Here is a 22349-nt window from a genome sequence, read left to right as displayed (position 1 = left end):
CAAAAATGATCAACTGGTTAGGATTATCCAAAAAACACACAATATGTTTCTTTTTCCATAGGGAAAAGACTCAAATTTGTGAACGGACCTTTTGCTTGTACAGTACCTTACGGTCATGAACAAATCAAAATTTAATGTATAGCACTTTTTAGACAGCGAAATGCAACTAAAGTGCTGTATGAAAACATTAAGTTTGGGTAAAGAATAAATGAAAAAGACACGGCGTGGAGAGAAAAGGTGGCCCTTTTGCAAAACAACACATCGCTCTGCCTGCAAGTGACGGTTGAATTTAATCTTGTTTTGTTGTTTTCTCAAACTAATGATTCAACTTGATTTTACGTTGTTGTTGTCATATAACAAAAACATGTATATGAATAAATATAAGAGGAAGCTACATAAACCAAAAACAAAGGTGAGAAAACAAAAGACGTATTCAGAAAGGAGTAAGCAGAAGCATAGAACTTTGTGAAGTTTGAGAATTTTTCTTTTAATTACTGCTGGCAAAAAAAAGTTTGCTTTGAGGGCCTGAATATGTATGTAACTCTTGAAACTTACACCTCAAGCTTGTGAAAAGGGTCGAATTATATGTTTTCTGTGATTTTTCAAAGCAGGTCTCTAGCGCAGAAATGTCAAACTCCGTTTGGCTCGGGGCCAGATTCAGACTTAATGTTTTGAGGTGGGTCGGATCAGTAAAAAAAGTCAATGCTAAATACTTAGCTTTATTTTTCAGTGCTACGCTTTATCATTCAACCTACATTTATTTGTAGCCTACCCTACACTTTATAATCACAGATGAAAAAGGGATCTATTCTAAGCAAATCACACCTTACAAACAATGAAAAAATAATTTGTTTATGTTTGGCATTGAACGCGTTAACAAATTGATGATTTTAACAAATGATCAAATACAGCTTTACATCCGAACCAACTAACCACACTAAACAAACTCAAATGGGAGCTACTAATAAAAATTTGCCTCAACTGTCAAACTGCTCGGAATTTAATAAAAAATACAAGATGACATACAACTATTGAAGCTGAAAAAAATACCGCACACTATTGTCTTTGAAATGAAACCAAATAAATCTCATTTTGAATAAACTGCGCAAACACATGTTTTGCCATCACACTCTTTACTCCTCTCTCATTGAATTCCGCAGTCTATGCACTGCGACTGGCTCCTGAAACTTGCCATCTTTTTGCCTTTACAAATGCAGCAATATTAAGTATTAAATTCTGAGTAGCCGCTCATTTAACAATGTCATTCTAGTGTTTGTTCGTTAACCCTGACCCCTGTTTTTTTTTTGTTTTTTTACTGTATTATTGTTCATTACAGAGAACACCGATTGATAAAGATTAGTAATCCTAAACATGGATAGAACCTTTGCTGGACATACTCTTTTACACCTTTGCCAGATGTATCTCTGGAGATGATCTAAACCTAGTTGTAACCTAGTCTGGAGCAGGCTAGCTATAATAGAATAAATCACTTTAGTAACTGTTATATTTAACATGCATTCATGCAACTGACATGAGGCTAAATTCTGCCAAAATAGCAAACATATCCAGGCTTAATCCCTTATTTTGCTTTCTTGCAATACCCCAAGGTGTGTGTGTGTGTGTGTTTGTGGGGCCTCCTTAAGATTACTGAAACAAAGTGTGGGTCTACGGACCTCAATATTTTCATCTCTACAATTGGAATGGTCAAAATAAAAAAATCATTGGAGCAGGTTTGCGGGGTAAACAGATGTGTTGAACGCAATCAAATGTGTTGCAGGTCTGAATTCTGAAAATGATTCGCAGAAGGGCCGGAACGTCCCACAGGACCCCCGCCTCTACTTTGCCAAGGCAACCCCGTCTCACCACGCCCCTGGATTGTCTCCCTTGGACAACCCTTCTTCGAAACCCTTGGGCGAGCCCAGTGCCACTCCCAGCACCCCGCCCTCACCCGTTCCTCCCGACTCACCCGTCTCAGCTGCCGTATCGATTCCTCCTGCCTCATCTAGCCCTCTCGCCTCACACTTCCCTCCTGCCTCAGCTGATAGGTGTCCCTCCCCAGAGCCCAATCGTCTGTTATCCCCAGAAACCCGCCACCACCATTTTCCCGCAGGTTGCCCATCCCCTCCATCTTTCCCACCCCAGTGTCAGTCATTATCACCAGAACAGCAAAGAAGCCATGTGGACCACCAGCAGAAGGTTGCTTCTCAAGCCTTCAGGGATTGCACAGGTTTGTGGCAACACCTGTTCACTATTTGAAATGCTCACATTAGATTTCTCGTTTTATGAAGGCTTTTATCAGTCAAAAAATTGACCTCTTTAATCTTTTAAATAGTCAGACACTATAGTCCTAAGTCTACATTTAGTCTACACTTACACTGACGCCGCATAGTTTCTTTTGATACAATGAACACCTGGATGTAAAATGTAAATGTCTTTTATTTGTTAGGGTCTTGTCACTGCAAAAAAATACATTCTTTGTTTAAACAAAAGCATACAAGTCAACAAACATAAAACTTAAATTGTGCAAACCCATCCATTATTGCGCAAAATAAATCTCAAAATATGAAATAATATTATCAAGTAGAATATTAGTTGTAGTACCTGGAGTCTTAGGATTTAGCTTTATGGTTTATTTCTAGTAGGCGTGGTCAATACTGGGAATTTTGATATAGATTTGATCCAAATAAATACAGAGTACTATCGAGCAATACCTATCCGACCCATACTTTTTGTTGCTTGGAAATGTTACAATCATTAAATAATCGAGAGTATAATTAAGCTAAATACTGCACAAATATTTTTACCTCTAAAAATGTTTAAAAAAACAATTTTTATCAAATAATGACAATAAAAATATTTTCATTACAACTGTTTCATAACAAAAGTCGAGAGTCAAAAACGCAAAAGCATCAATGTAACCAAAATACAAATATAACAAACTTAAAATGACAACTATACTTTTTATAGCACAATATTTTGAAAATGAAGTCGAAGTGCAAATATTCCAAAGAATACAATCTTAAAACCATTAACAGTATTGTAAAATATGTTCACTACAACAGTTGTCTCGGAACAAAAGTCTAGTAAGTCAAACCCAAAAATGTAAAGACTTCCAATTGCACAATAGTTTGAAAATGAAGTCAACAGTTCAGATAAAGTGTAAATCAAAATAATAACATAATTTTCATACAACTGTTTCAGGAAAAAAGTCAGGATAGGTCTAGTCATGTTTATTTGTGTAGCCCCTTATCACAAGAAGTATCAAAGGGCTGTACTTACTATTATTACACCATCCCCCGATCCCAAACCTAGTGGAAAAACTAAACCTCAGCATGAGGAAATAAAGAAATTTTGAGAAGGAGGGCACACATGAGGTAATCCCCCTTCCAGGATGACCAGGCTGCAATGGATGTGTCAAGGGCACCAACAAACACTATACATATTATCAACATAAAATATAGGTTATTCATATGCTATAGAATATAAATGTGTTTTAAGCCTAAATTTAAACGGTTCCACTGAAGTTGTAGATTGAATTTTAGAGGGCAGAGCATTCCACAGCACCGGGGCCCGAATGGAAAATGCTCTCCAACCTCTAGATATCTTCATGAGAAATTTAATCTGAAAGATATTAGGGGGCAAGTCCAAGCGTAATTTTGTTTAATACCAACATAACCTTAACATCACATCTTAAACTGACAGGGAGCCAGTGCAGGTCATCCAAAATTGGGTTAATGTGATCAAACTTTATTGTCTTGTTTTATAGCCTCGCTGCAGCACTCTGTAGGAAAAAGCCCCCAAAAACCAAAAAAGCGGAAATGTGACAAAAATACAAATACTGTATAACAATGTCGACAAGCTAACTAAAATACCTTCTATTGCTCAATGTTTTGAGTCAGTAGTGCAAAAAAGTATAAGCATAAATGGATCAAATTTGAAAGTTGTGTGTATAATCTTACGACCCACTGGCAACATTATTATAGAAAAGGGTGAGTACTGTATTAATCCCAAGACAATGATATTGATTTGTTCCAAGTACTCGCTCATTTTTGACAATATTGATATTTGGATCGAACTGCCCACCCTTAATTTCTTATGGATGAAATTCCTCTTGCTGTGCTAAAAAATACAAAATGTTGTGATTTTTGTGATTTCCTTTGCACTTTTACTCAGTTTTACTACTACTTCAATCTCCCTTGTGTCTTATTTGCAGTTGATGAGATGAGTGTAGTCACTCGGGACCCGTTGGAAGGTAGAACTCCAAGTGCAAAACGCCGTCTTGAAGGAGCAGAATATCAGGCTCCCTTAAAGATTGCTCCGGTTAGTGACACATCACCCTCTCTGAAAATGGGAGACAGAAAAGAGGATCAGGAACAAAAGATGGATGTGGTGGACTTGACGGTGTCTTCAGAGGAGGACAATAGCTCCTCGCCTTCCATTTGGAATCCACTTACCGGTCACCTCCAAAGCATCGACAGCATCCTGGATCACCACCTCAATGACTTTTCGGCTGACTTGCACCTTCTCTTGCCAAAGGAGCGCATAATGTGCCGACTCCCCGAAGCACTGGCTTTTCATCCTGGCGAGCCACTCATTACCGTCCCTTCCCTTATGATGCCGTTTTCCCAATATGTGTCTTTGTATCACCCGTGCCCGCCAGTTCAGGGGTACGTGAGCTCGCTGCATGACGGCATCAGAAGCATGTTACAGGACTTCGACAAGACAACCTACGAACGCGAGTCTGCAACCGCCAACACGGTCAGCGGGTTGGTGTCCAGCATCAGGGCTGAAACAGACAAGAACGGGACAGAACAAGCTGAGGGGGCGGCAGAACACCAACCTAGTAGACAAACTGTGCTTGGTGAATCGTTTTCTGACCCGGTGCCGTCTATCGTGACCGAAGCCACATCGGTCTGCCAGACTTTCACACAGTCTAATAGTGTCTCCACGTCTTCCTCATTGATGGAAGTGGCATTGTCCAACTGCAAGCCCGTTTCTGCCCCTTTTCCCTTTCCGCCGACAGAGGCCCTCAGCAACGTCATCCGACACTTGGAGCCAGAGGTGCTTAGCAACTTGTGTGACATCATCAATGACGTCCGGAGGAGTTCCAACGTGCAGTTCTACATGCATGCTGTCCAGCCGGACGACCTCTTGGTCAAGAATATCAAGGTAACATCGTACAGTGAATAGGTGTGTTTGATATCACTGTTTCAGACGCATAGTAATAAGAGTACTCATCTTTTGAGAAGTTACTCATACCAATCAGGCCTGGTCAAAATATATCAAATTATCTAGATTATAACGCACAAGCCCAAAAAGTCATATATTTTTCATACATAAGGTGTACCAGACTTTAAAGCACATGAAATTGGGTCTACAGGAAGAGCTACCACATGAATCCATATGTAACCATTTTGCTCTTTATGTACTCACGGTATATATGAATCCAAGTCAAAGTGCCGACAGTTTACAACTAGACCACCAGTGGTACAGATTATATATGAAAAGGCATTAAAGCTCATCTCACTATTACACTATTTTACTCACGGTGCCAGAAATACCGATTTTTGCCTTGTAGATTATAATTGGTTAAACAGTCTGTCCCATTCTTCAACTGTGCATCAATAACGTGTCGGTTTTAATTTTTATACATACATAAAAGAGCTTGTATAGTATTTTTGTTGAAAGACTTCCTGTTTTCTCCATTCTCTAACATTAATTGGTGAAAAAGTGAATCGACTGCACTGTGCAAATCAGTGTTTATAGCACTGTGAGTAATAATCGTGTGATGATGAGATAAGCTTGAATGCCTTTTTGTATGTCATCTTTACCATTGGTGGTCTGTTTTTAAAGTGTTGGCACTCTGATTGCCACTACTCGGATTCAATCTCTGTTGCATACAATATTTCACGATTAAGGTCATCAATGTTATTGATTTGATCAATCAATGCACAATCATTGATCAAATACGGTAGAATACCAAAAAAACCTTGTACGGTAACACATACCTATAATTATTGGATGCATTTCCAACCTTACCATAAAACCTTTTATAGAATTGCATACCCATGATTACTCTATGAAATTCCAATGTTATCCACCATATTCTGAGGTATATAAGGTGCTCTTTCAAATTTTTGGGCAAATTAGGGTTATAGGTGCGCCTTACAGTCCGAAAAATACGTTAATTTTTTTAATCAATTTGAAAATTGTAAATGTTAAAATGGAACTACTGATGGGCAGCTAAGTTATTGTAAAAAAATGCTAGTGAAAGGAGACACTAAAACTAAGCTATTTTATGAACATTTTATACGCGTGTTTTAGTTTTTTAGCTCTGTGAGCCTTAAAATGTGTATTTGACCCATCGTGTGCTGATCCCAATCAGCTGAAAGTCAAGTGAATGGAAATCAGGTCCGATTACTTGATCAAAAATGCCTTTAAAATAATGCTTTTATTTTGTATTCTTTTTTGCAGCCGATTATCACCACTGCGGGGGGATAAAACTTTTCTGTTAACGCAAGAGTGGGAGTAAAAAATTCGGTATGAGAAGTCTTAAATCAATATTTGGGCCAAGCTATGTCTCAAAACCAAATATATTTGCGATATACTCAAGATCTAAAAATCATATGTCCTTATAAATGCTCAGGCATGATTAAAAATCGCATATTTAAAAAATTAAATTATTTGTGACTGTGCAAAATACATGGTTCACACCAGATTTTTTTACTTTCAATGGTATTGGAGGAATTGGGAAATTGGCTTTGAAAATCCTTAGAGTTTGAATTTGGCCTTAAACTGTACAAACCCTTAATTACAGATGGGACATGGGTAATATGAGAATGCCAAAATGTGTATCTTTCCTCTACAACACAAGATTTGTTTTTTCCTCACATCTTTTCTGAATGTATCCAAGGCCTTATTTATCTTTTTGAATAACTTGTCACAGTTGTTATCAAGTTATCAAAATGGGCAGTCTCGTTTTTCGCTTTATAAATTGTTTTTTTTTCTCCAGCATATACTTGGACTCATTAGCTACGTGTCTTTGTGTGCATGTTGTAGGCATACCTCACACACCAAGGCTACCAGGAGCAGGATCCTGTCTCCTTTCTGAAAGAAGAAGCCCTTGATCGCAAACTTCTGGTCATCATTAAGAACAAAGACATAGAGGGCCACATTCACGAGGTAATCATTGATTATTTGGGACTGTGAAAAAGGAACAAATGCAGCACTTGACTGGAAATATCTGACATTTTGAAGCAAAGCTGTCACTGTTTACGTTTGAGGTAAGTTCGGGCCTAAAAGATCTGACTCATCCCGGGCCTGCGGGTGTTAAAGCCTGACCAATTAATTTGATTTGAGGGACGAAGCCTGAAGAGAAACAAAATATATACATTTTATCTGTGAGGACTTGGGAGAAGGAGAGATGGTTTTGTCCAATCCCCACCAGCTTCTTTGGGTATTGTTATTGTACAATAATACACCGAAGGGCTTCTTCTCTCAGTGCAAGAAAGCGATGTAGAGCCCGGTTTGCTTGCTGCATGCTAGCATCGGGGATCCTCGGATAAGCCAGGTCTATGTGATGATTAAATTACATGGGTCAAGAATGTAGCAGTTTCCTACAAACTGTAGCTCCAGGTCATCCATTTTATGGGTAATGGATCTAGCATTCTTGAAATACTGGCTTGACAGGGGTGGCTGGGTACGTCGTCGTGTGCCTGACCTGTGACCGCCTCAGTCTCTTTCCGGGTCCGTTAACAATCCAGTGTTGATCAGAATTTCTTTGTGCTTTTCTAACTTTCCCCAGTCTAATTTGATTTCTTTGTAACAAGCCGTTATATTAAATATTAGCTGTCGTCGTGATTTGCAGTTTGTTTTTAGTAAAGCCGTTGACTTGTGGGCCCGCCCAGCTGTTTGACTGACACACTAGCTTATCAGAGTCGCGCACGCGCAAGTTTCACACCCACCCAACACACACAGTCCTCAGCCACCTGTCCCCGAGATAGCATTTTCTGTGTGTTGTCTGCTGCAGAATACAGCATCGATGAAAATAAACGAAATGTGTCAAAACCGCAAAAAAATAAAACGCGAAACACTAAAGGATTACTGTACATTGAATTTTCTAGAATTTTATTCAAGCACAGTTCAGAAACAAAAGGACTTTCTTCTAGACAAATGACTAACGATTGTTACCTTAAGACAATTTGATCATTATAGTGTCATATTTCATGACATAGAATGAAAACTCACAGTTGAAGATTAACTCTTTGAATTAAACAATTTGCAAAACTTCCACAAGGGAAGCCTTGATTCTTAAAGTGAACCTCAATCAAAGAATGCTCAATTCATTTTAGGTTGCATATGCTTAGGCAATATCCATCTGCTAATCAGTTGATCTCTGGTTGGGCATTTAAAGAATTGGTGTCATAGGATCTCTGTGCTCAGGGTTCAGCTAATGATCAACCAGAAAGCAGGTGAATTGTGATTGGCTATCAGTTCAACTTGAGCAACATCAATGTCATCATCCCATCACAATAGCAATCAAAAGGTCTGCGCCCCAGTAAAGGATAAAAACAGGTTGGTTTTGTTGTTTAATTCAATTTACAAACCTAATCACAATGCGTTAAGATTACTGGTGGCCCATTCTACCTATTACGGTCTTAAAAAACTTTTGGCGCTTTCAAAGTAATCCTGAATTCCTAAGTATGCAAAATGTGAGGAAATTCTAAATGTTTTTTGCATGGAATCTACATATAATAAATTGGTATAATCCACTTATTTTCCGAGGTAATGCATTTTAAACACAGCATGTCTCTGTCATCCTGAGCTGTGACATCATCAGAGGAACACCAGCACTCCTGCAAGCCAGTCGCCATGTTGTTTTATGCGCTAATTAGTCAGAAAGGTTACGATTGTTTTTGTGGAGAATGTCTAAGTGTTGTGTCGCAGGTGGATGCAGTAATGTTACAACAAAGGCTAGCAGCAAAAAAAGGGCTAACTGGCCAAAAATACACTCCGAGAGCTGCCAACGGAAATCTGTTAACAGGGGGCTAACCGGGAACCAACAGAGAAAAGCGGCCGCAGCCTCAGTGGAAAAACGCAAGGCTGGCAAACCAAAAAACACGCAGTAAGCCGCCAGACTAACCGGTAACAGAGAAAAGCGGCAACAGCATTAGCGATAAACTCTAACCCGGCCGGAAATAAACCTAGGGACACAGCAAAACCAAAGCTACCAACAGGCTAGCTGGCCAAACACAATGGTTGGGTACCAACGGGCGCCAACCGGGAGCAAACAAAACAGAAAAGCCCTCGGCAGCCTCGACGCTGACCAGGAGGTAGCCAGACAAAATGATACCAACAGCGACACATAAACCGAAAAACACAGAAAAAAAAACCAAAAATCACTTACTTCCAAGCAAAAATGAGTGGTATGCAATCGCTGTTCAGTACAGTCACTGTCTGTTTTGGACGTTGCCTCATATTGTGTTAATAGGATTCGCCTGACATCACAGCTCTACAGCAAACAAGCCAGATGGATCAACTTTTAGATTCAATTTCTTGAGCCTTCAGGCCTGTGGAACACGATACGTTCTGTATCTAATTGATTAAAAAAATATGTATGGGATTACCTTCAAGTGTTGCTAGAGGCAAATTCCCCGTCATCTGTTTCAAATTGATAAAATGTTGTGGACTTTGTTTTTTCCAGATTCCGGGTCTGGTTTCGCTCAAGCAGCACCAGTCTGTGGTCTTTCTAGGCATCGACACGTTGGAGGACGTTAGGAAGCAGACGTTCACGCAACTGTTTGTGTGTGGTGGCTGCGTCCTGTCAGAGGACGTGTTGCTTAATCCTGACATGGTCACCCCAGGTAGGGGACACCGTCCAATAGGGGTGGACAATGCTGGGAATTTTGGTATCCATCCGATTCAAGTAAATACAGGATAGTGTAAATTGATATGATCAGATACTTTTTACCTGGGAATATCAATAATTGAATCCCTCCCCCATCAAGTTAGCTTGTCATTATGATAAACACAGCACAAAGATTGTAGGCCCTAAAAATGTTTTATTAAACTAAAAGAAAGAAGTCTGGGAGGATGGGGTGGAGGATTGATTTCACAATTGCGCTCGAGGACTTCCTCTTTTCTAGGATGAAATGGTGAAAGTAGGAACGGGCCTGTTTTGAAATACAGTCCAAATGCCAACTCAAACCCCCTAAAAGATGTAAAAAAATAGTTTATTCAGGTCCGTCTAAGAGAGACTTGCACGTGCTATACAAGCGGCAATCATGATTTTTTTTTTTTTTTTTTGCAAAATTAAAAAAAAAGATTTTGGTTTAGATTGCGAGCAAAAAATCATGACGTGTCATATGAACAGGCCTTTTTTTTTTTTTTTTAAATACTCGTAGGTCAAGAAATTTGCATTTAATTGACATCATATGAGCCTCACCTAGATGAGGACATCATTGTTGGTCATCATGTCAGTGTTCTCGTTTGCCCGCGTCCCTGCGTCCTAGACGCATTATTTTTGCTGGGAACGCATCGTGTCAAATCAACGTGCGTCCCCGGGACGCAATTTTTTTGACGAGAAATTATCAATTATTAAAGAAAAAAAGTAAGTATAAAAGGACAAAATGAAAAAAACAGGTTTGTGGTGATCCCTTTTAATCAGTATATTACCAACAATAATTTAATGCAGAAAATGAATTATTAATTTGAATAAGAAAATGTATTATTCTACTTAATTATATTTGCATGTATTTTTTTCTTCTACAGTGAACGTCCAAGCGACTTCATTTTTGAACTTTTTTTATATAATAAACCCCATTCATGTCAAGCAACTCAGTGTCTCACAACAAAATGTTCACTAACAATATATATGATATAAGGAAACACATGTACAACATGTTAAACTACAAAAATAAACACGTTTGAAAAAAAAAAAAGATTTTTTTGTATTTTGTAAGGGAAAATACGACAGTTTGTATGGGCATGGAGCACACTAAATTTTGGGGACGCATAGATCTCTGTTGGGACCCATAGATTTTTGAGCATGCGAGTCCCGGGACCCATCACTTTTAAGAGGTAAAACGAACACTGCTATGTGTATCCAAAAACCTAATAAAAAGATCCGGGAAAAAATGAAAAGAAACTTGGGATATTTTGGTCACTTTGAGTCTCTGTAATTTCTATTCTTTGTTGTGCTTTTTAGCCATAATTTTCTGTTGCACTACATAGTACAGCAACATATAGGAATCAAAAAATACATACTGTTTTTTAAACAGTATGTAAAATGAATATGAATAGTTCTATTGCAACGGTTTTGAAACAAAATTCCAAGGGAGCCAAACCAGAATATCAGCAATATAACGAAAATAAAAAATGCTGACCATGACAACTAAATACCTTCCACTGCACAAATGTTTTGAAAATTAAGTCAGGAGTGCAAATACAGTGTACCGTAAATACAATTAATCCCATTTGAAAGTTATAATGTATGTATAATCTTACAATTCAGTAACAGTAACAGCAATATTATTTAGCTATTAAAAAGATGGGACGGTATTGATCCCAAGGCGAGAATACCTCTAAATACTTGTTATATTATATCGATAATTTAAATATTCAGAACGATCCGCCCGCCCTTACCACCTGGCGATGCTGATTAGGTCGCAATTCTCTTTCCACCTGAAGACATTTTTTTTTTCTTGCAGTTCAACTGGAGGCCCTGTTGACACTCCTGGAGCAGCGTAATGCTCCAGAAAGTATTTGGAGGTGGAAGATTCACAGCAAGCCCCTCAAGAAGTTGAAAGATCAGGCGAGGTACAACTGGATTCAGCCAATTCAGCAAAAAGACTTGCCCTCTATGTTCTATGTTATGCTTGGATGTGTTTGACAACCTGGTTCTGCCTGCTGGTGACGGATTTCTTTTGGTTAGTGTCCACACCATGTCTAGAGGCTTCTACTGCGTCTATTAATGTAATGATTGATCAGTCAATAAAGGTAACTGACCAAAATTGCAAAACATGGTGTGCAACGGGAAACAAACCTGAGTAGTGGAGGTAAAAGTGCTGACACATTACCACTAGACCACCAGTGATATGAATGATCTACGTAAAGGAATTTAAGCTTATCTCGTTATTATTCTATTTTTTTTACTACCGGTGCCAGAATCACTGATTTGCATAATGCATTCTGATAGGTTAAACAGTCTCTCCACGTCTTCACCTCTGCGTCAATAGCGTTATGACTGCATAAGTTAAATAGCTTGCATAGTCTTCTGTTGAAAGACTGTTTTTTCCATTCTCTAGCATTCCGTTGGTGAAGCAGTGGAAAGACTGTCCAACAAATCAGAATGACCTGTGCTAATCAGGGTTTCTGGCACAGTGCGTAAAAATAGTTACGAGCTAAGCTTGAAATGATTTTATTAAGTCATCTGTACCACTAGTGGTCTATTGGAAAAATGTCAACGCTCTCACCGCCACCCCTCAGGTTCGATTCCCATTGCAAACAATATTTTGCGATTTTGGTCTGCAATGTTAATCGATCAATTAACCATTGCTCAAATACCATAGTATACCATAATCACAGATGGGTAGAGTAGCCAAAAATTTTACTCAAGTAAAAGTACTATTACTTCAGAATAAAATTACTCAAGAAGAAGTAAAAGTAGTCATCCAAATACTTACTTGAGAAACAGTTAAAAAAGTACTTGGTGAAAAAATTATTCAAGTACTGAGTAACTGTTTTGTTTTTTTAAACAACCAATCAGATCATCAAATTATCAAAGTCCATGCCATCAACAAAAAATACATTTAATTTAAAAGTGGATTATGATAATCAATGTAAATTCAAGCGCTTCAATAAACGATAAAATACAAATAGTATAATTCAAATAAATAAACTAAGCACATTTTTATTTTAACAGGCTCTGCAAGGAGAACAATAAGCTAGTCCATGAACTCGCACAGAGGAGACGTTGCATATTGTAGCTGGTGTTTGGCACCCTTATTAAGAAGAACGTGCTTTTGATGTGAAGCCAGAGGTTCGCCTCCTCTTCTTTGTTTTCATAGTCAGTATTGCTAAGTGACATTTTCGATTTGTTTCCTCAGTAAAAAAAATTCCCCCGCTGAAATTGAATATGGTCACGTAACGAGGCTGCTACGTTTGATTGGTTAAACATTGTAGAGCCTGCTGGAGGTATCCGTCATAATAAATGCGCCTTAGAGAAGACAGACGGACGCTTACTTACGCGGACGGGATTTATTAAGTAACTACTTCAATGTTGTCTAATGTAGTGGGGTAAAAATACAGTTTTTTTTTCTTCAGAAATCTACTCAAGTAAAAGTATAGGGATTTAAAAATAGAAGTACAAAATTTCCCAAAACGTACTCAAGTAAATGTAACGGAGTAAATGTACTCCGTTACTACCCACCTCTGACCGTAATTACTGTAAACAATTCCAGTCTTATCCACTGTATTCTGCAGGATATAAGCGGCACCAGGTTATAAGACGTGTGCCTTATAGTCCGTAAAATATGTGACATGTTATGGCATTCTTCTCTACAAAATGAAAACATGTTGGAGCTGACCTGTCTTGCCACTTGTGATTCAGCTAAGAATGTAACAAACATTCCTGTGTGTGTAATTGTTTGCCAAGGTTCCGGAGAGACGCAGCTGGTCTGCTGGACGTCATCCTCAAGTATTTCCAGCAGGGGATCGTGTATGTCCTACCGCACCACCACTGCGACGACAACAACCAGCCCTCGCCCGACCTTGACTGCCTCATCCAACAACACGCTCGTAACACCCGCTTTCGGCACACCGTGTTCCTCAGACGTAGGCTTACTGGTTGTCAGCAGAGGAAGACGTCACTTGTAAAATGGTCCTAGTTGATATTTCTTGAAATTTTCCTCAGTGCATAGCTTGGACTTCATGCGGTACTCCAAGAGCGGCATCATCACGGCTGGCATGGACGAGATGCTGAATAATTTTGACGCACTGCTCGGTCACCACGACGACTGTGACCGGCAAACTTTCTCCAAGGACTCGCACCAGCAAAAAGGTCCGTCCCTCTCTTCACATGTATTTTCTGCAGTGGAACACTCAAGGCCACCATAGGGGTAACCCCAGGCTCACCTGTTATATGTTGTTGTGTCCTTGGGCAAGACACTTTACGCACCTGGCCTCCAATGCAAATGATACTTGTGAGTGAAATGTGCAAGCAGTAACAGTAAAGAGGGTAAAGGTAAGATCGGGCCTTAAAAAATTCAGCCTGACCCAGCTCAGGCCTCGCCAATTAGCTTCAGGCTCGGTCCAGCAAATGAAGTTAACGCAAAATTTCACATTTTATATGTGAGGTCGCTGGAGAAGGAGAGGTGATTTTGATAAATAATTCATGATTGACTTTTTAGGTCCAACCCAGCCCGAAATTTTGCTCTGGATCAGGCTTGGGCTTAAGATCTGACCTCTGCTTCACACACACCTTGCCGCCAATGCAACTTATACTGGTGCGTTAAAGGTGCTAGTGGTCAGAGGGGGCATAGCCATGTTTCTCTTCGTCTGCCCTTGGGCAGCTGTGGCTATGTATTTGGCTTACCACCACCAAAGTGTGATTGAACAAATAATACACCTCCCGTGAAGCGTCTTTGAGTGTCCAATAAAGCGCTATGTAAATCTATTGCGTTATTATCAAGGGTACATACAGAGACAAAGCTCAACATTTCTAAAGTATGTTGTTGTAAGCCTGGGCTCCTTAAAATTCCCTGCAAGAGCCACATAACTTTTTCCTTCTCCGACAAGGGGCCGGTTCAGTTTTTAACAGAAAGGTGAGCGATTGTAGGAGTGTATAAATGTATAAGTGTATTGTTTTCCAGAAAGCCACAATCAAATAACCCCCTCTGGATTTTTCACAGAACAAAAGTCAGAAAATAATAACACTATTAATGAAATAATTGTTAAGTCATGTCAAGTCATGTTTATTTGTATAGCCCTTAATCACAAAGAGTCTCAGAAGGCTGCACGGACCACAGATTATTGCAAACCGCAGACTATTGTGACACCATCCCCTGATCTAAAACCAACACGAGGGCAAGGAAAAACTCAAAAACCTCAACGTGAGGAAAATGAAGAAACCTTGGGAAGGGACCGCACATGAGGTAATCCCCCTTCCAGGATGACCAGGCGGCAACAGACGTTGCAATAACAAATAATACACAGATGTTGTAACGTAAATTATAGGTCAATAATAAGCTATATAATAGAAGTGTGTTTTAAGCCTAGATTTAAACAGTTCCACTGAGGTTGCAGATCGAATATCAAGGGGCAGAGCATTCCACAGCACCTGGACCCGAATGGAGAACACTCTTGAACCTGCGGATCTCGTCTTGGCTCTTTGGATCACTAGTAGACCAGCAGTTTCAGAGCGAAGGCTCCGGACTATAAGGGGAAACTAAATCTGAAAGTCTATGCATGATTTTGTATACCAGCAACAGAACCTTTTTTGCAAGGTCTGTGATGTGCAGTCAAGGGAGGCTGGCTTCATGGAAAGAAATAAAGAATTCAAAATAGATGAAATCGTTATTTTTATTTGATGTTAAAGTTCCTTCTCATTAAACTTCCCCATTTTTTAATTTTCTCTTTTAAAATCGCCAATTATTGACATTATATGAGGAATATTATTTATAAAATTAGTATGTATTGTAATACTATAATTAGGATATGCAGAGTGAGGCAAGCAATTCTCTTGCCTCATGGCAGAAGGCGATAGAGAGTCTAACGCTTCTGATTTGGTGCACACCTCAGCCCAAACGATACAATAAATAATAGTATTAGAATGCTATGAGCAAGTCAATCATACAGTATTTTTTTTCTCGTTGCATTGCCTCATATCCATAGTGGAAGATGACTTATTTAATTCAAACGAAGCAGTGCACTTTATTGATAAGTTAGGGTGAGAAGATTAAGCTTTCTTTCTCTGCAAATTAAAAGATAAAAAATGTAGGTTTGTTCATTTATTAATCGTACTGTGCCTCACCAAATAAGAAACTTAACGCACGTCACTATTGTAGTCCAATGTCAAATTGGATTAAAGTAATTAAAAATATACAATAGTATTTTCTGACCTTACATTACAGTTGGTGCACATCTTCACCAGCATCTGTTAAATACAGCCTCTACACGGGTTTGAGACTTGTTAGCCTAGCAGCCATAGCACTAGGCCAGACTTTACTCTCTCAAAGCCACCTCAGTCGATTCCTGGACTCTATAACAATCCACAGAGCACCGGCTGGTAATCAGCATTTTTTTTGCACTTTCCTAAGAGTCTGATTTAATTCATTTTCAAAGTAACAAGCGGCTAAGGCTACTAGCTGTCGCATAGCATTGCTGTTTGTTTTGGTGGCCATTTTGCAAAATGCCCACTGTTTGACGGCATACACCAGCCTATCACAGTCGCGCAAACTCTGCTTACAAACTTTCCCTCGCTTATATTGGCTAGTGTCGATAAAACTTGCCTCTCAATTCCGGTTGGCCAATCACTCACAAACATGGAATTATAAATCCTTGAAAAACAGTGTCTTACGGTTACACAATCAAACGGGTCACATCACAATATCGATTAGATTACGACTATCCGTGGAGCCCTAATTTGATCTCATCACCACGTTTTTAGTCACTGTACCAGAAACGGATATTAACTTTGTTGTGCACTTCACATGTTAGAATTACAATAAATTCCATTCTTCTATTGTATTTTAAGCGACAAAATGATTGTCCTTGTGAAATGCACCATGAAATTAACATTAGTCTCTGGTACCGAGACTCAAGATAATGGGATAAAAGAACACGCACTCAAAATTTTTGTTCTTTTTTGGTTGAAATAAAATGTGCATCAAAAGATTCTCTGGTACTGTTCAGAGTGCTGGACCAAATTAGAGACGTTCTGTAGTTAGGGGACCACCGCATTAAGCCAGAAAAGAAAGAAGCCTGCTGTTTCATTTTGTTTTTCTCTGAGAACTTTAGGGCGAGTTTTTTACTGCTCAGGCTCACTCATCAATGCAACTACTCTTATCTTTAGGTGCAGCCGGGAGTCCAAGTGGTGGTGACGACACAAACGGCAGTGCTACGGAGGAGCAGTCTTACCCACCTGTCTTGGACCCCTCCCAAGTCCCGGAGCAGCAGGTCATGGAGACTCCAATCAAAGAAAGTGACTGGTATCATTGCGAAAATGACATTCACTTACTGCACATGGCAATCTCACAGCTGCGAGTGCAGAAGCACCAAATGGGTTCTGACACCAAAGGCACGGCCTCCCCCACGGGAACAACAACACCATCAGCCAATGAGAAGACTGCTTTAGACTCAACTAATGACAGGGGAAAAAAGGCAAAGCTTTCAAGTGTAAGCAAAACAGATGTGTGCATCTCCTCCAGTCCAACTCCCTGTCCTGGTGAAGGCAGGCCAATCAGGTGAGCTGTATGCTATTATTAGGACTGCAACTATTGAAATGATTAGTTGAATATTTCTTCTTAAATTTTGCATGGATATGTTTATGTGGTAAATGAAAGTACAAGAAAAATGGGTACAAGGAAAAACTGAGCTTTTATTGAACATACTCCGGATTTGTCCAAAAATTCTTAAACCAATTGAGCACTGTGCTCTGTCACAAAAACATTTTTTCAAATCAAACGTTAGCCGCACAGAGAACACAGTAAAAATGAAGAAGTGGTAAGGAATTAAGCCAAAACCTCAGCCTCAGAAGAAATATTCAAAAGAAGCTAACAACATTTATGACGCTACAAAACATCAACGTACATTAAAAGCATCGTGGAAAGAGCAGACGACGCAAAGCAAAAATTGCATGACTGAAGATGAGTAAATACAGGTACATACAGTGCATCCGGAAAGTATTCACAGCGCTTCACTTTTTCCACATTTTGTTATGTTACAGCCTCATTCCAAATTGATTTAATTTAATCTCTTATCTCAAAATTCTACACAAAATACTCCATTATAACAATGTGAAAAGGTTTTTTTTTTTTTTTACTTTTTTTGAAAAAATAGAAAACTAAGAAATCACATTTACATAAGTATTCACAGCCTTTGCTTAATACTTTGTTGATCCACCTTTGGCAGCAACTACAGCCTCAAGTCTTTTTGAATATGATCCCACAAGTTTAGCACACCTATCTTTAGGCAGTTTTGCCCATTCTTCTTTGCAATAAGTCTCAAGCTCAATCAGGTTGCATGGGAGACGTTTGTGCACAGCCATTTTCAGATCTCTCCAGAGATGTTCGATCGGATTCAAGTCTGGACTCTGGCTGGGTCACTCCAGGACATTCACGGAGTGGTTCTGAAGCCAATCTTTTGAGATCTTGGCTGTGTGCTTTGGGTTGTTGTCCTGCTGAAAAATGAACCTTCGCCCCAGCCTGAGGTCAAGAGCGCTCTGGAGCAGTTTTTCATCCAGGATATCTCTATATATTGCTGCATTAATTTTTCCTTCTATCCTGACTAGTCTTCCAGTTCCTGCTGCTGAAAAACATGCCCACAGCATGATGCTGCCACCACCATGCTTCACTGTAGGGATGGTATTGGCCTGGTGATGAGCGGTGCCTGGTTTCCTCCAAACATGGCGCCTGGCATTCACACCAAAGAGTTCAATCTTTGTCTAATCAGACCAGAGAATTTTGTTTCTCATGGTCTGAGAGTCATTCAGGTGCTTTTTGGCAAATTCCAGACGGGCTTCCATTTTCCTTTTACTAAGGAGTGGCTTTTGTCTGGCCACTCTACCATACAGACCTGATTGGTGGATTGCTGCAGAGATGGTTGTCCTTCTGGAAGGCTCTCCTCTCTCCACAGAGGAACGCTGGAGCTCTGACAGAGTGACCATCGGGTTCTTGGTCACCTCCTGACTAAGGCCCTTCTTCCCCGATCGCTCAGTTTAGAAGGCCGGCCAGCTCTAGGAAGAGTCCTGGTGGTTCCAAATGTCTTCCATTTACGAATAATGGAGGCCACTGTGCTCATTGGGACCTTCAAAGCGGCAGATTTTTTTCTGTATCCTTCCCCAGATTTGTGCCTCAAGACAATCCTGTCTCGCAGGTCTACAGACAGTTCTTTTGACTTCATGCTTCATGCGTGTTTGTGCTCTGACATGCACACTCAACTGTGGGACCTTATATAGACAGGTGTATGCCTTTCCAAATCATGTCCAATCACCTGAATTTACTGCAGGTGGACTCCAACTAAGCTGTAGAAAGATCTCAATTTTGAGCTTCATGGCAAAGTCTGTGAATACTTATGTAAATGTGATTTCTTAGTTTTCTATTTTTAATAAATCCCAAAAAAGTAAAGAAAAAAAAAAAATTTTTCACATTGTTATAATGGAGTATTTTGTGTAGAATTTTGAGATAAGAGATTAAATTAAATCAATTTGGAATGAGGCTGTAACATAACAAAATGTGGAAAAAGTGAAGCGCTGTGAATACTTTCCGGATGCACTGTAATGATGGCAGATGGAAAACAGCGGTGTCATATACATGCAATGAATGTTATAAGTAGATTTATTATAAACTTAATTTTGTTGTTCTGTTATATATTCTGATTATCAATCCTTAATACTTTGCAACAATGTTTTGTTTTTTTTTCTGCGATTAGTCTTATTGTGTTTCAAGTAGTTAAAAATGGGGCAGGCAACTTTTTGTTGTCTCTGAAAAGTTGTCTGCCCTGGTGTCCAGTAACTTTTTGTCATGAGTTTCAGACACTGTAAGAGCTTGTATATTATTGACTTTTCAACATTCTTTGGTTAATAAGTGCATACTGTTCAACCTATCAGAATGCACTATGCTAATCAGTGTTCTTGGCATCTTGAGTAAAAATAGTGTGAAAATGAGATAAGCTCTAATGCCTTTTGGAATGTGGTAAAGTTTTGGTATTCTCTCCGCCACTACTCTGGTTAGAATCCTTTTGCATACAATGTTTTTTAATTTAGGTCAGCGATGTTTATATTTATTTGATCAGTCATTTCACAATCCTTGCTCAAATATGTTAATGTACGGTAAAATATTGTACGTAAAACTTATAGGTAACGCATACCTATAATTACTGTATGCGTATTCTGTGGTAAATAAGGCACCTTGAAATTGATGGCTGACTTTGGGTTTCAAGGTGTGCCTTATAGTCTGTCTAATTATAACTATATGCTGTGACATTTTACAATATTCTATCAGCTGAAATCTGAACATGTAAATGGTCTGCATTTATATAGCGCTTTTCAAGTCAATAAAGACCTCCAAAGCGCTTTACAATGCGCTTCACACTTTTCCCTTTTACACACACTAACTAACCGATAGCAGCGTCAGCCATGCACGGCAACTACCTGCTAATCGGGGGCAGTAGGGATTCACAATGTCTTGCCCAAGGACACTTTGACATATAACACAGAGGAGCCGGTAATCGAACCTGCGACCTCTTGAGCCCAAGACGAGCGCTCTACCTCCTGAGCATATCACACCCACAAAAAGATTTCCCAAAAGATGGACTGTGTAACAGAAATGCCACAAATGGGGCTCAAGCATTGTAAGAGAATTAACAGATCACCTACTAGCATTTTGGTTTAAACCAACAATTCTCAACACTCATTCAAAGTAAAGTTCTCCAGATTGTAGTTCAATGCCATTTGTCCATGTGCCTTTTGTAGCCGTTCAAAGTCTGATCGAGAAGACTTGCAGAAGCAAGACATGAACAAACTCCCTGGCCAGTATCCATTCCGTGCGTCTTCCACTTTCGGCCCACCACCGCAGCGGTTTAGGGGAGCCTACAAGAACCACCCGTACCACAACCACCATTACTACAACCACCCGTACAACAACCATCCCTACCAGAACCAGCAGCACCGCAACCACCAGTACTACAACCACTAATATGAGATTTGGAACGTCCAACACAAGCCGATTGTGTCAATTAGTTTAGCCTGCAGGGGGCGCTGCTACTGGGAAATGCGAAAGTGCGTTTGGAGCCGCTCCATAGTTCAAAGACTCTTGTTACCACCCCTTTCATGTTGATCCATTAATGAAGAGCTGAAATGTTTTGAAAAGCCCCTCCTAAGACTTCAAGTTGTGTGTAGTCAAAAACTTTTGATCCCTGAAAAAAGTTTTGTGAAAGGTGGTTTTAACTTCATTTTTTAAATTTCTTTTTTACATACTGCATTGTATAAAACTTAAATTGAAAAAGAAACACCTTGCTAAGTTTGTCATTTTTACACATTGGTGTGTTTTGTACAGCCTAGCGGCACTCAGCCCCTTTTGCACTCAGTTTTTGGGGTTAGGCTTTGCGCCGACAGTACTGGTGTCTATGGTTTCCAGTGGACGCCTCTTGAGCTGACTCAGATACAGCACCTTCATCATCTGGTCGGTGTTTTTCAGTGTAAAGCGCCACTCGGTTCTTCAGAGATGAGTTGGACTTAGGCATTGACGGGCAGCAGCTCCAGTGATGTTGGGGCATACTTTGCCCTCAAAGATTTCTGGTGGTACCTTTTTTAAAAATAATTTGCTAGCATTTGAATACTTACTCCCAAGGTTTTTACAAAAAACTCAGATCTGTCGTGAGAAAGTACACAATACAATTGTACGTTATGGGCACGTATTCATTTTTGACTGTGGACAGTAAGCACTTGGACTTTCTCCAAATGACCTCAAAAATGTTTAGAACCCTTTTATTCTCGGGTCATGGGAGGTAACCAGAGTGCAGGGGTGGCGAACAAGTTTGACACAAAGAGACGAAATTTTTAACTGTAGAGTCAAAGAGCCACACCACGCACTGACCTGCCATGACAGACACACACCCAAACACACACAATTAAAAACGGATGATATCCCAAAACACACTCCTCTCCTTACAATACAGTATTGTTCTTGTGTTGATTTCAAGGAGTGTGTCCACCCTCAATACACACACAAAAAAAAGTAAACATGAAACAAGGTAAAGAGCCACAGTATATAGAAAATATGATGAGGCAAAGAGCCGCATTCTTATTGGCCAAAAGCCGCATGCAGCTCTAGAGCCACGTGTTCGCCACCCCTTGCCAGAGTGAGTTGGGGAAAACTCAGTACTGTACATCCAAACTCTTTGACCCCCACATATATTTGTTTTGACTCATCATGTAAGGTAGTCTGCATACCTTTCGATTTATACGCTTTCCTCATATTTTTTTTATTGTTTCAAATTGTGTTCACCAACTTTTGTAGGAATTAAAGAAAACAAAAACGATTTTTGTTAGACCGACCTCTTCTTGCCCTTTTTGACCCTAATCTGAATCATCTGTCACTTGTGGCGGACGTCATCATCGTAGATTGCTAATA

General features: G+C 39.6%; 1 protein-coding gene across 3 annotated transcripts in view; it reads left to right on the top strand.

Annotated features, from left to right (window-relative positions):
- The window catches only part of tasora (transcription activation suppressor a), a 45658-nt gene extending 23401 nt beyond the window's left edge, over positions 1-22257 (top strand). For all 3 annotated transcript variants that reach the window (XM_088337612.1, XM_088337611.1, XM_088337613.1), the window contains exons 20-29: positions 1778-2227; positions 4214-5169; positions 7060-7182; positions 9704-9863; positions 11709-11817; positions 13655-13833; positions 13913-14059; positions 17072-17175; positions 17257-17462; positions 20690-22257. In XM_088337612.1, coding sequence (XP_088193738.1) covers positions 1778-2227; positions 4214-5169; positions 7060-7182; positions 9704-9863; positions 11709-11817; positions 13655-13833; positions 13913-14059; positions 17072-17175; positions 17257-17462; positions 20690-20912 — 2657 coding nt within the window. In that variant the 3' untranslated portion in view covers positions 20913-22257. The remainder of the gene's footprint in view (positions 1-1777; positions 2228-4213; positions 5170-7059; positions 7183-9703; positions 9864-11708; positions 11818-13654; positions 13834-13912; positions 14060-17071; positions 17176-17256; positions 17463-20689) is intronic.
- The last annotated feature ends 92 nt before the right edge of the window (positions 22258-22349 follow it).

This window comes from Urocampus carinirostris, chromosome 6 (assembly GCF_059441175.1).
Source record: "Urocampus carinirostris isolate Australia breed hairy pipefish chromosome 6, RoL_Ucar_1.0, whole genome shotgun sequence".
NCBI lineage: Eukaryota > Metazoa > Chordata > Actinopteri > Syngnathiformes > Syngnathidae > Urocampus > Urocampus carinirostris.
Note: the sequence above shows the minus strand (reverse complement) of the source record. Positions and strands in the feature narration are given on the sequence as shown.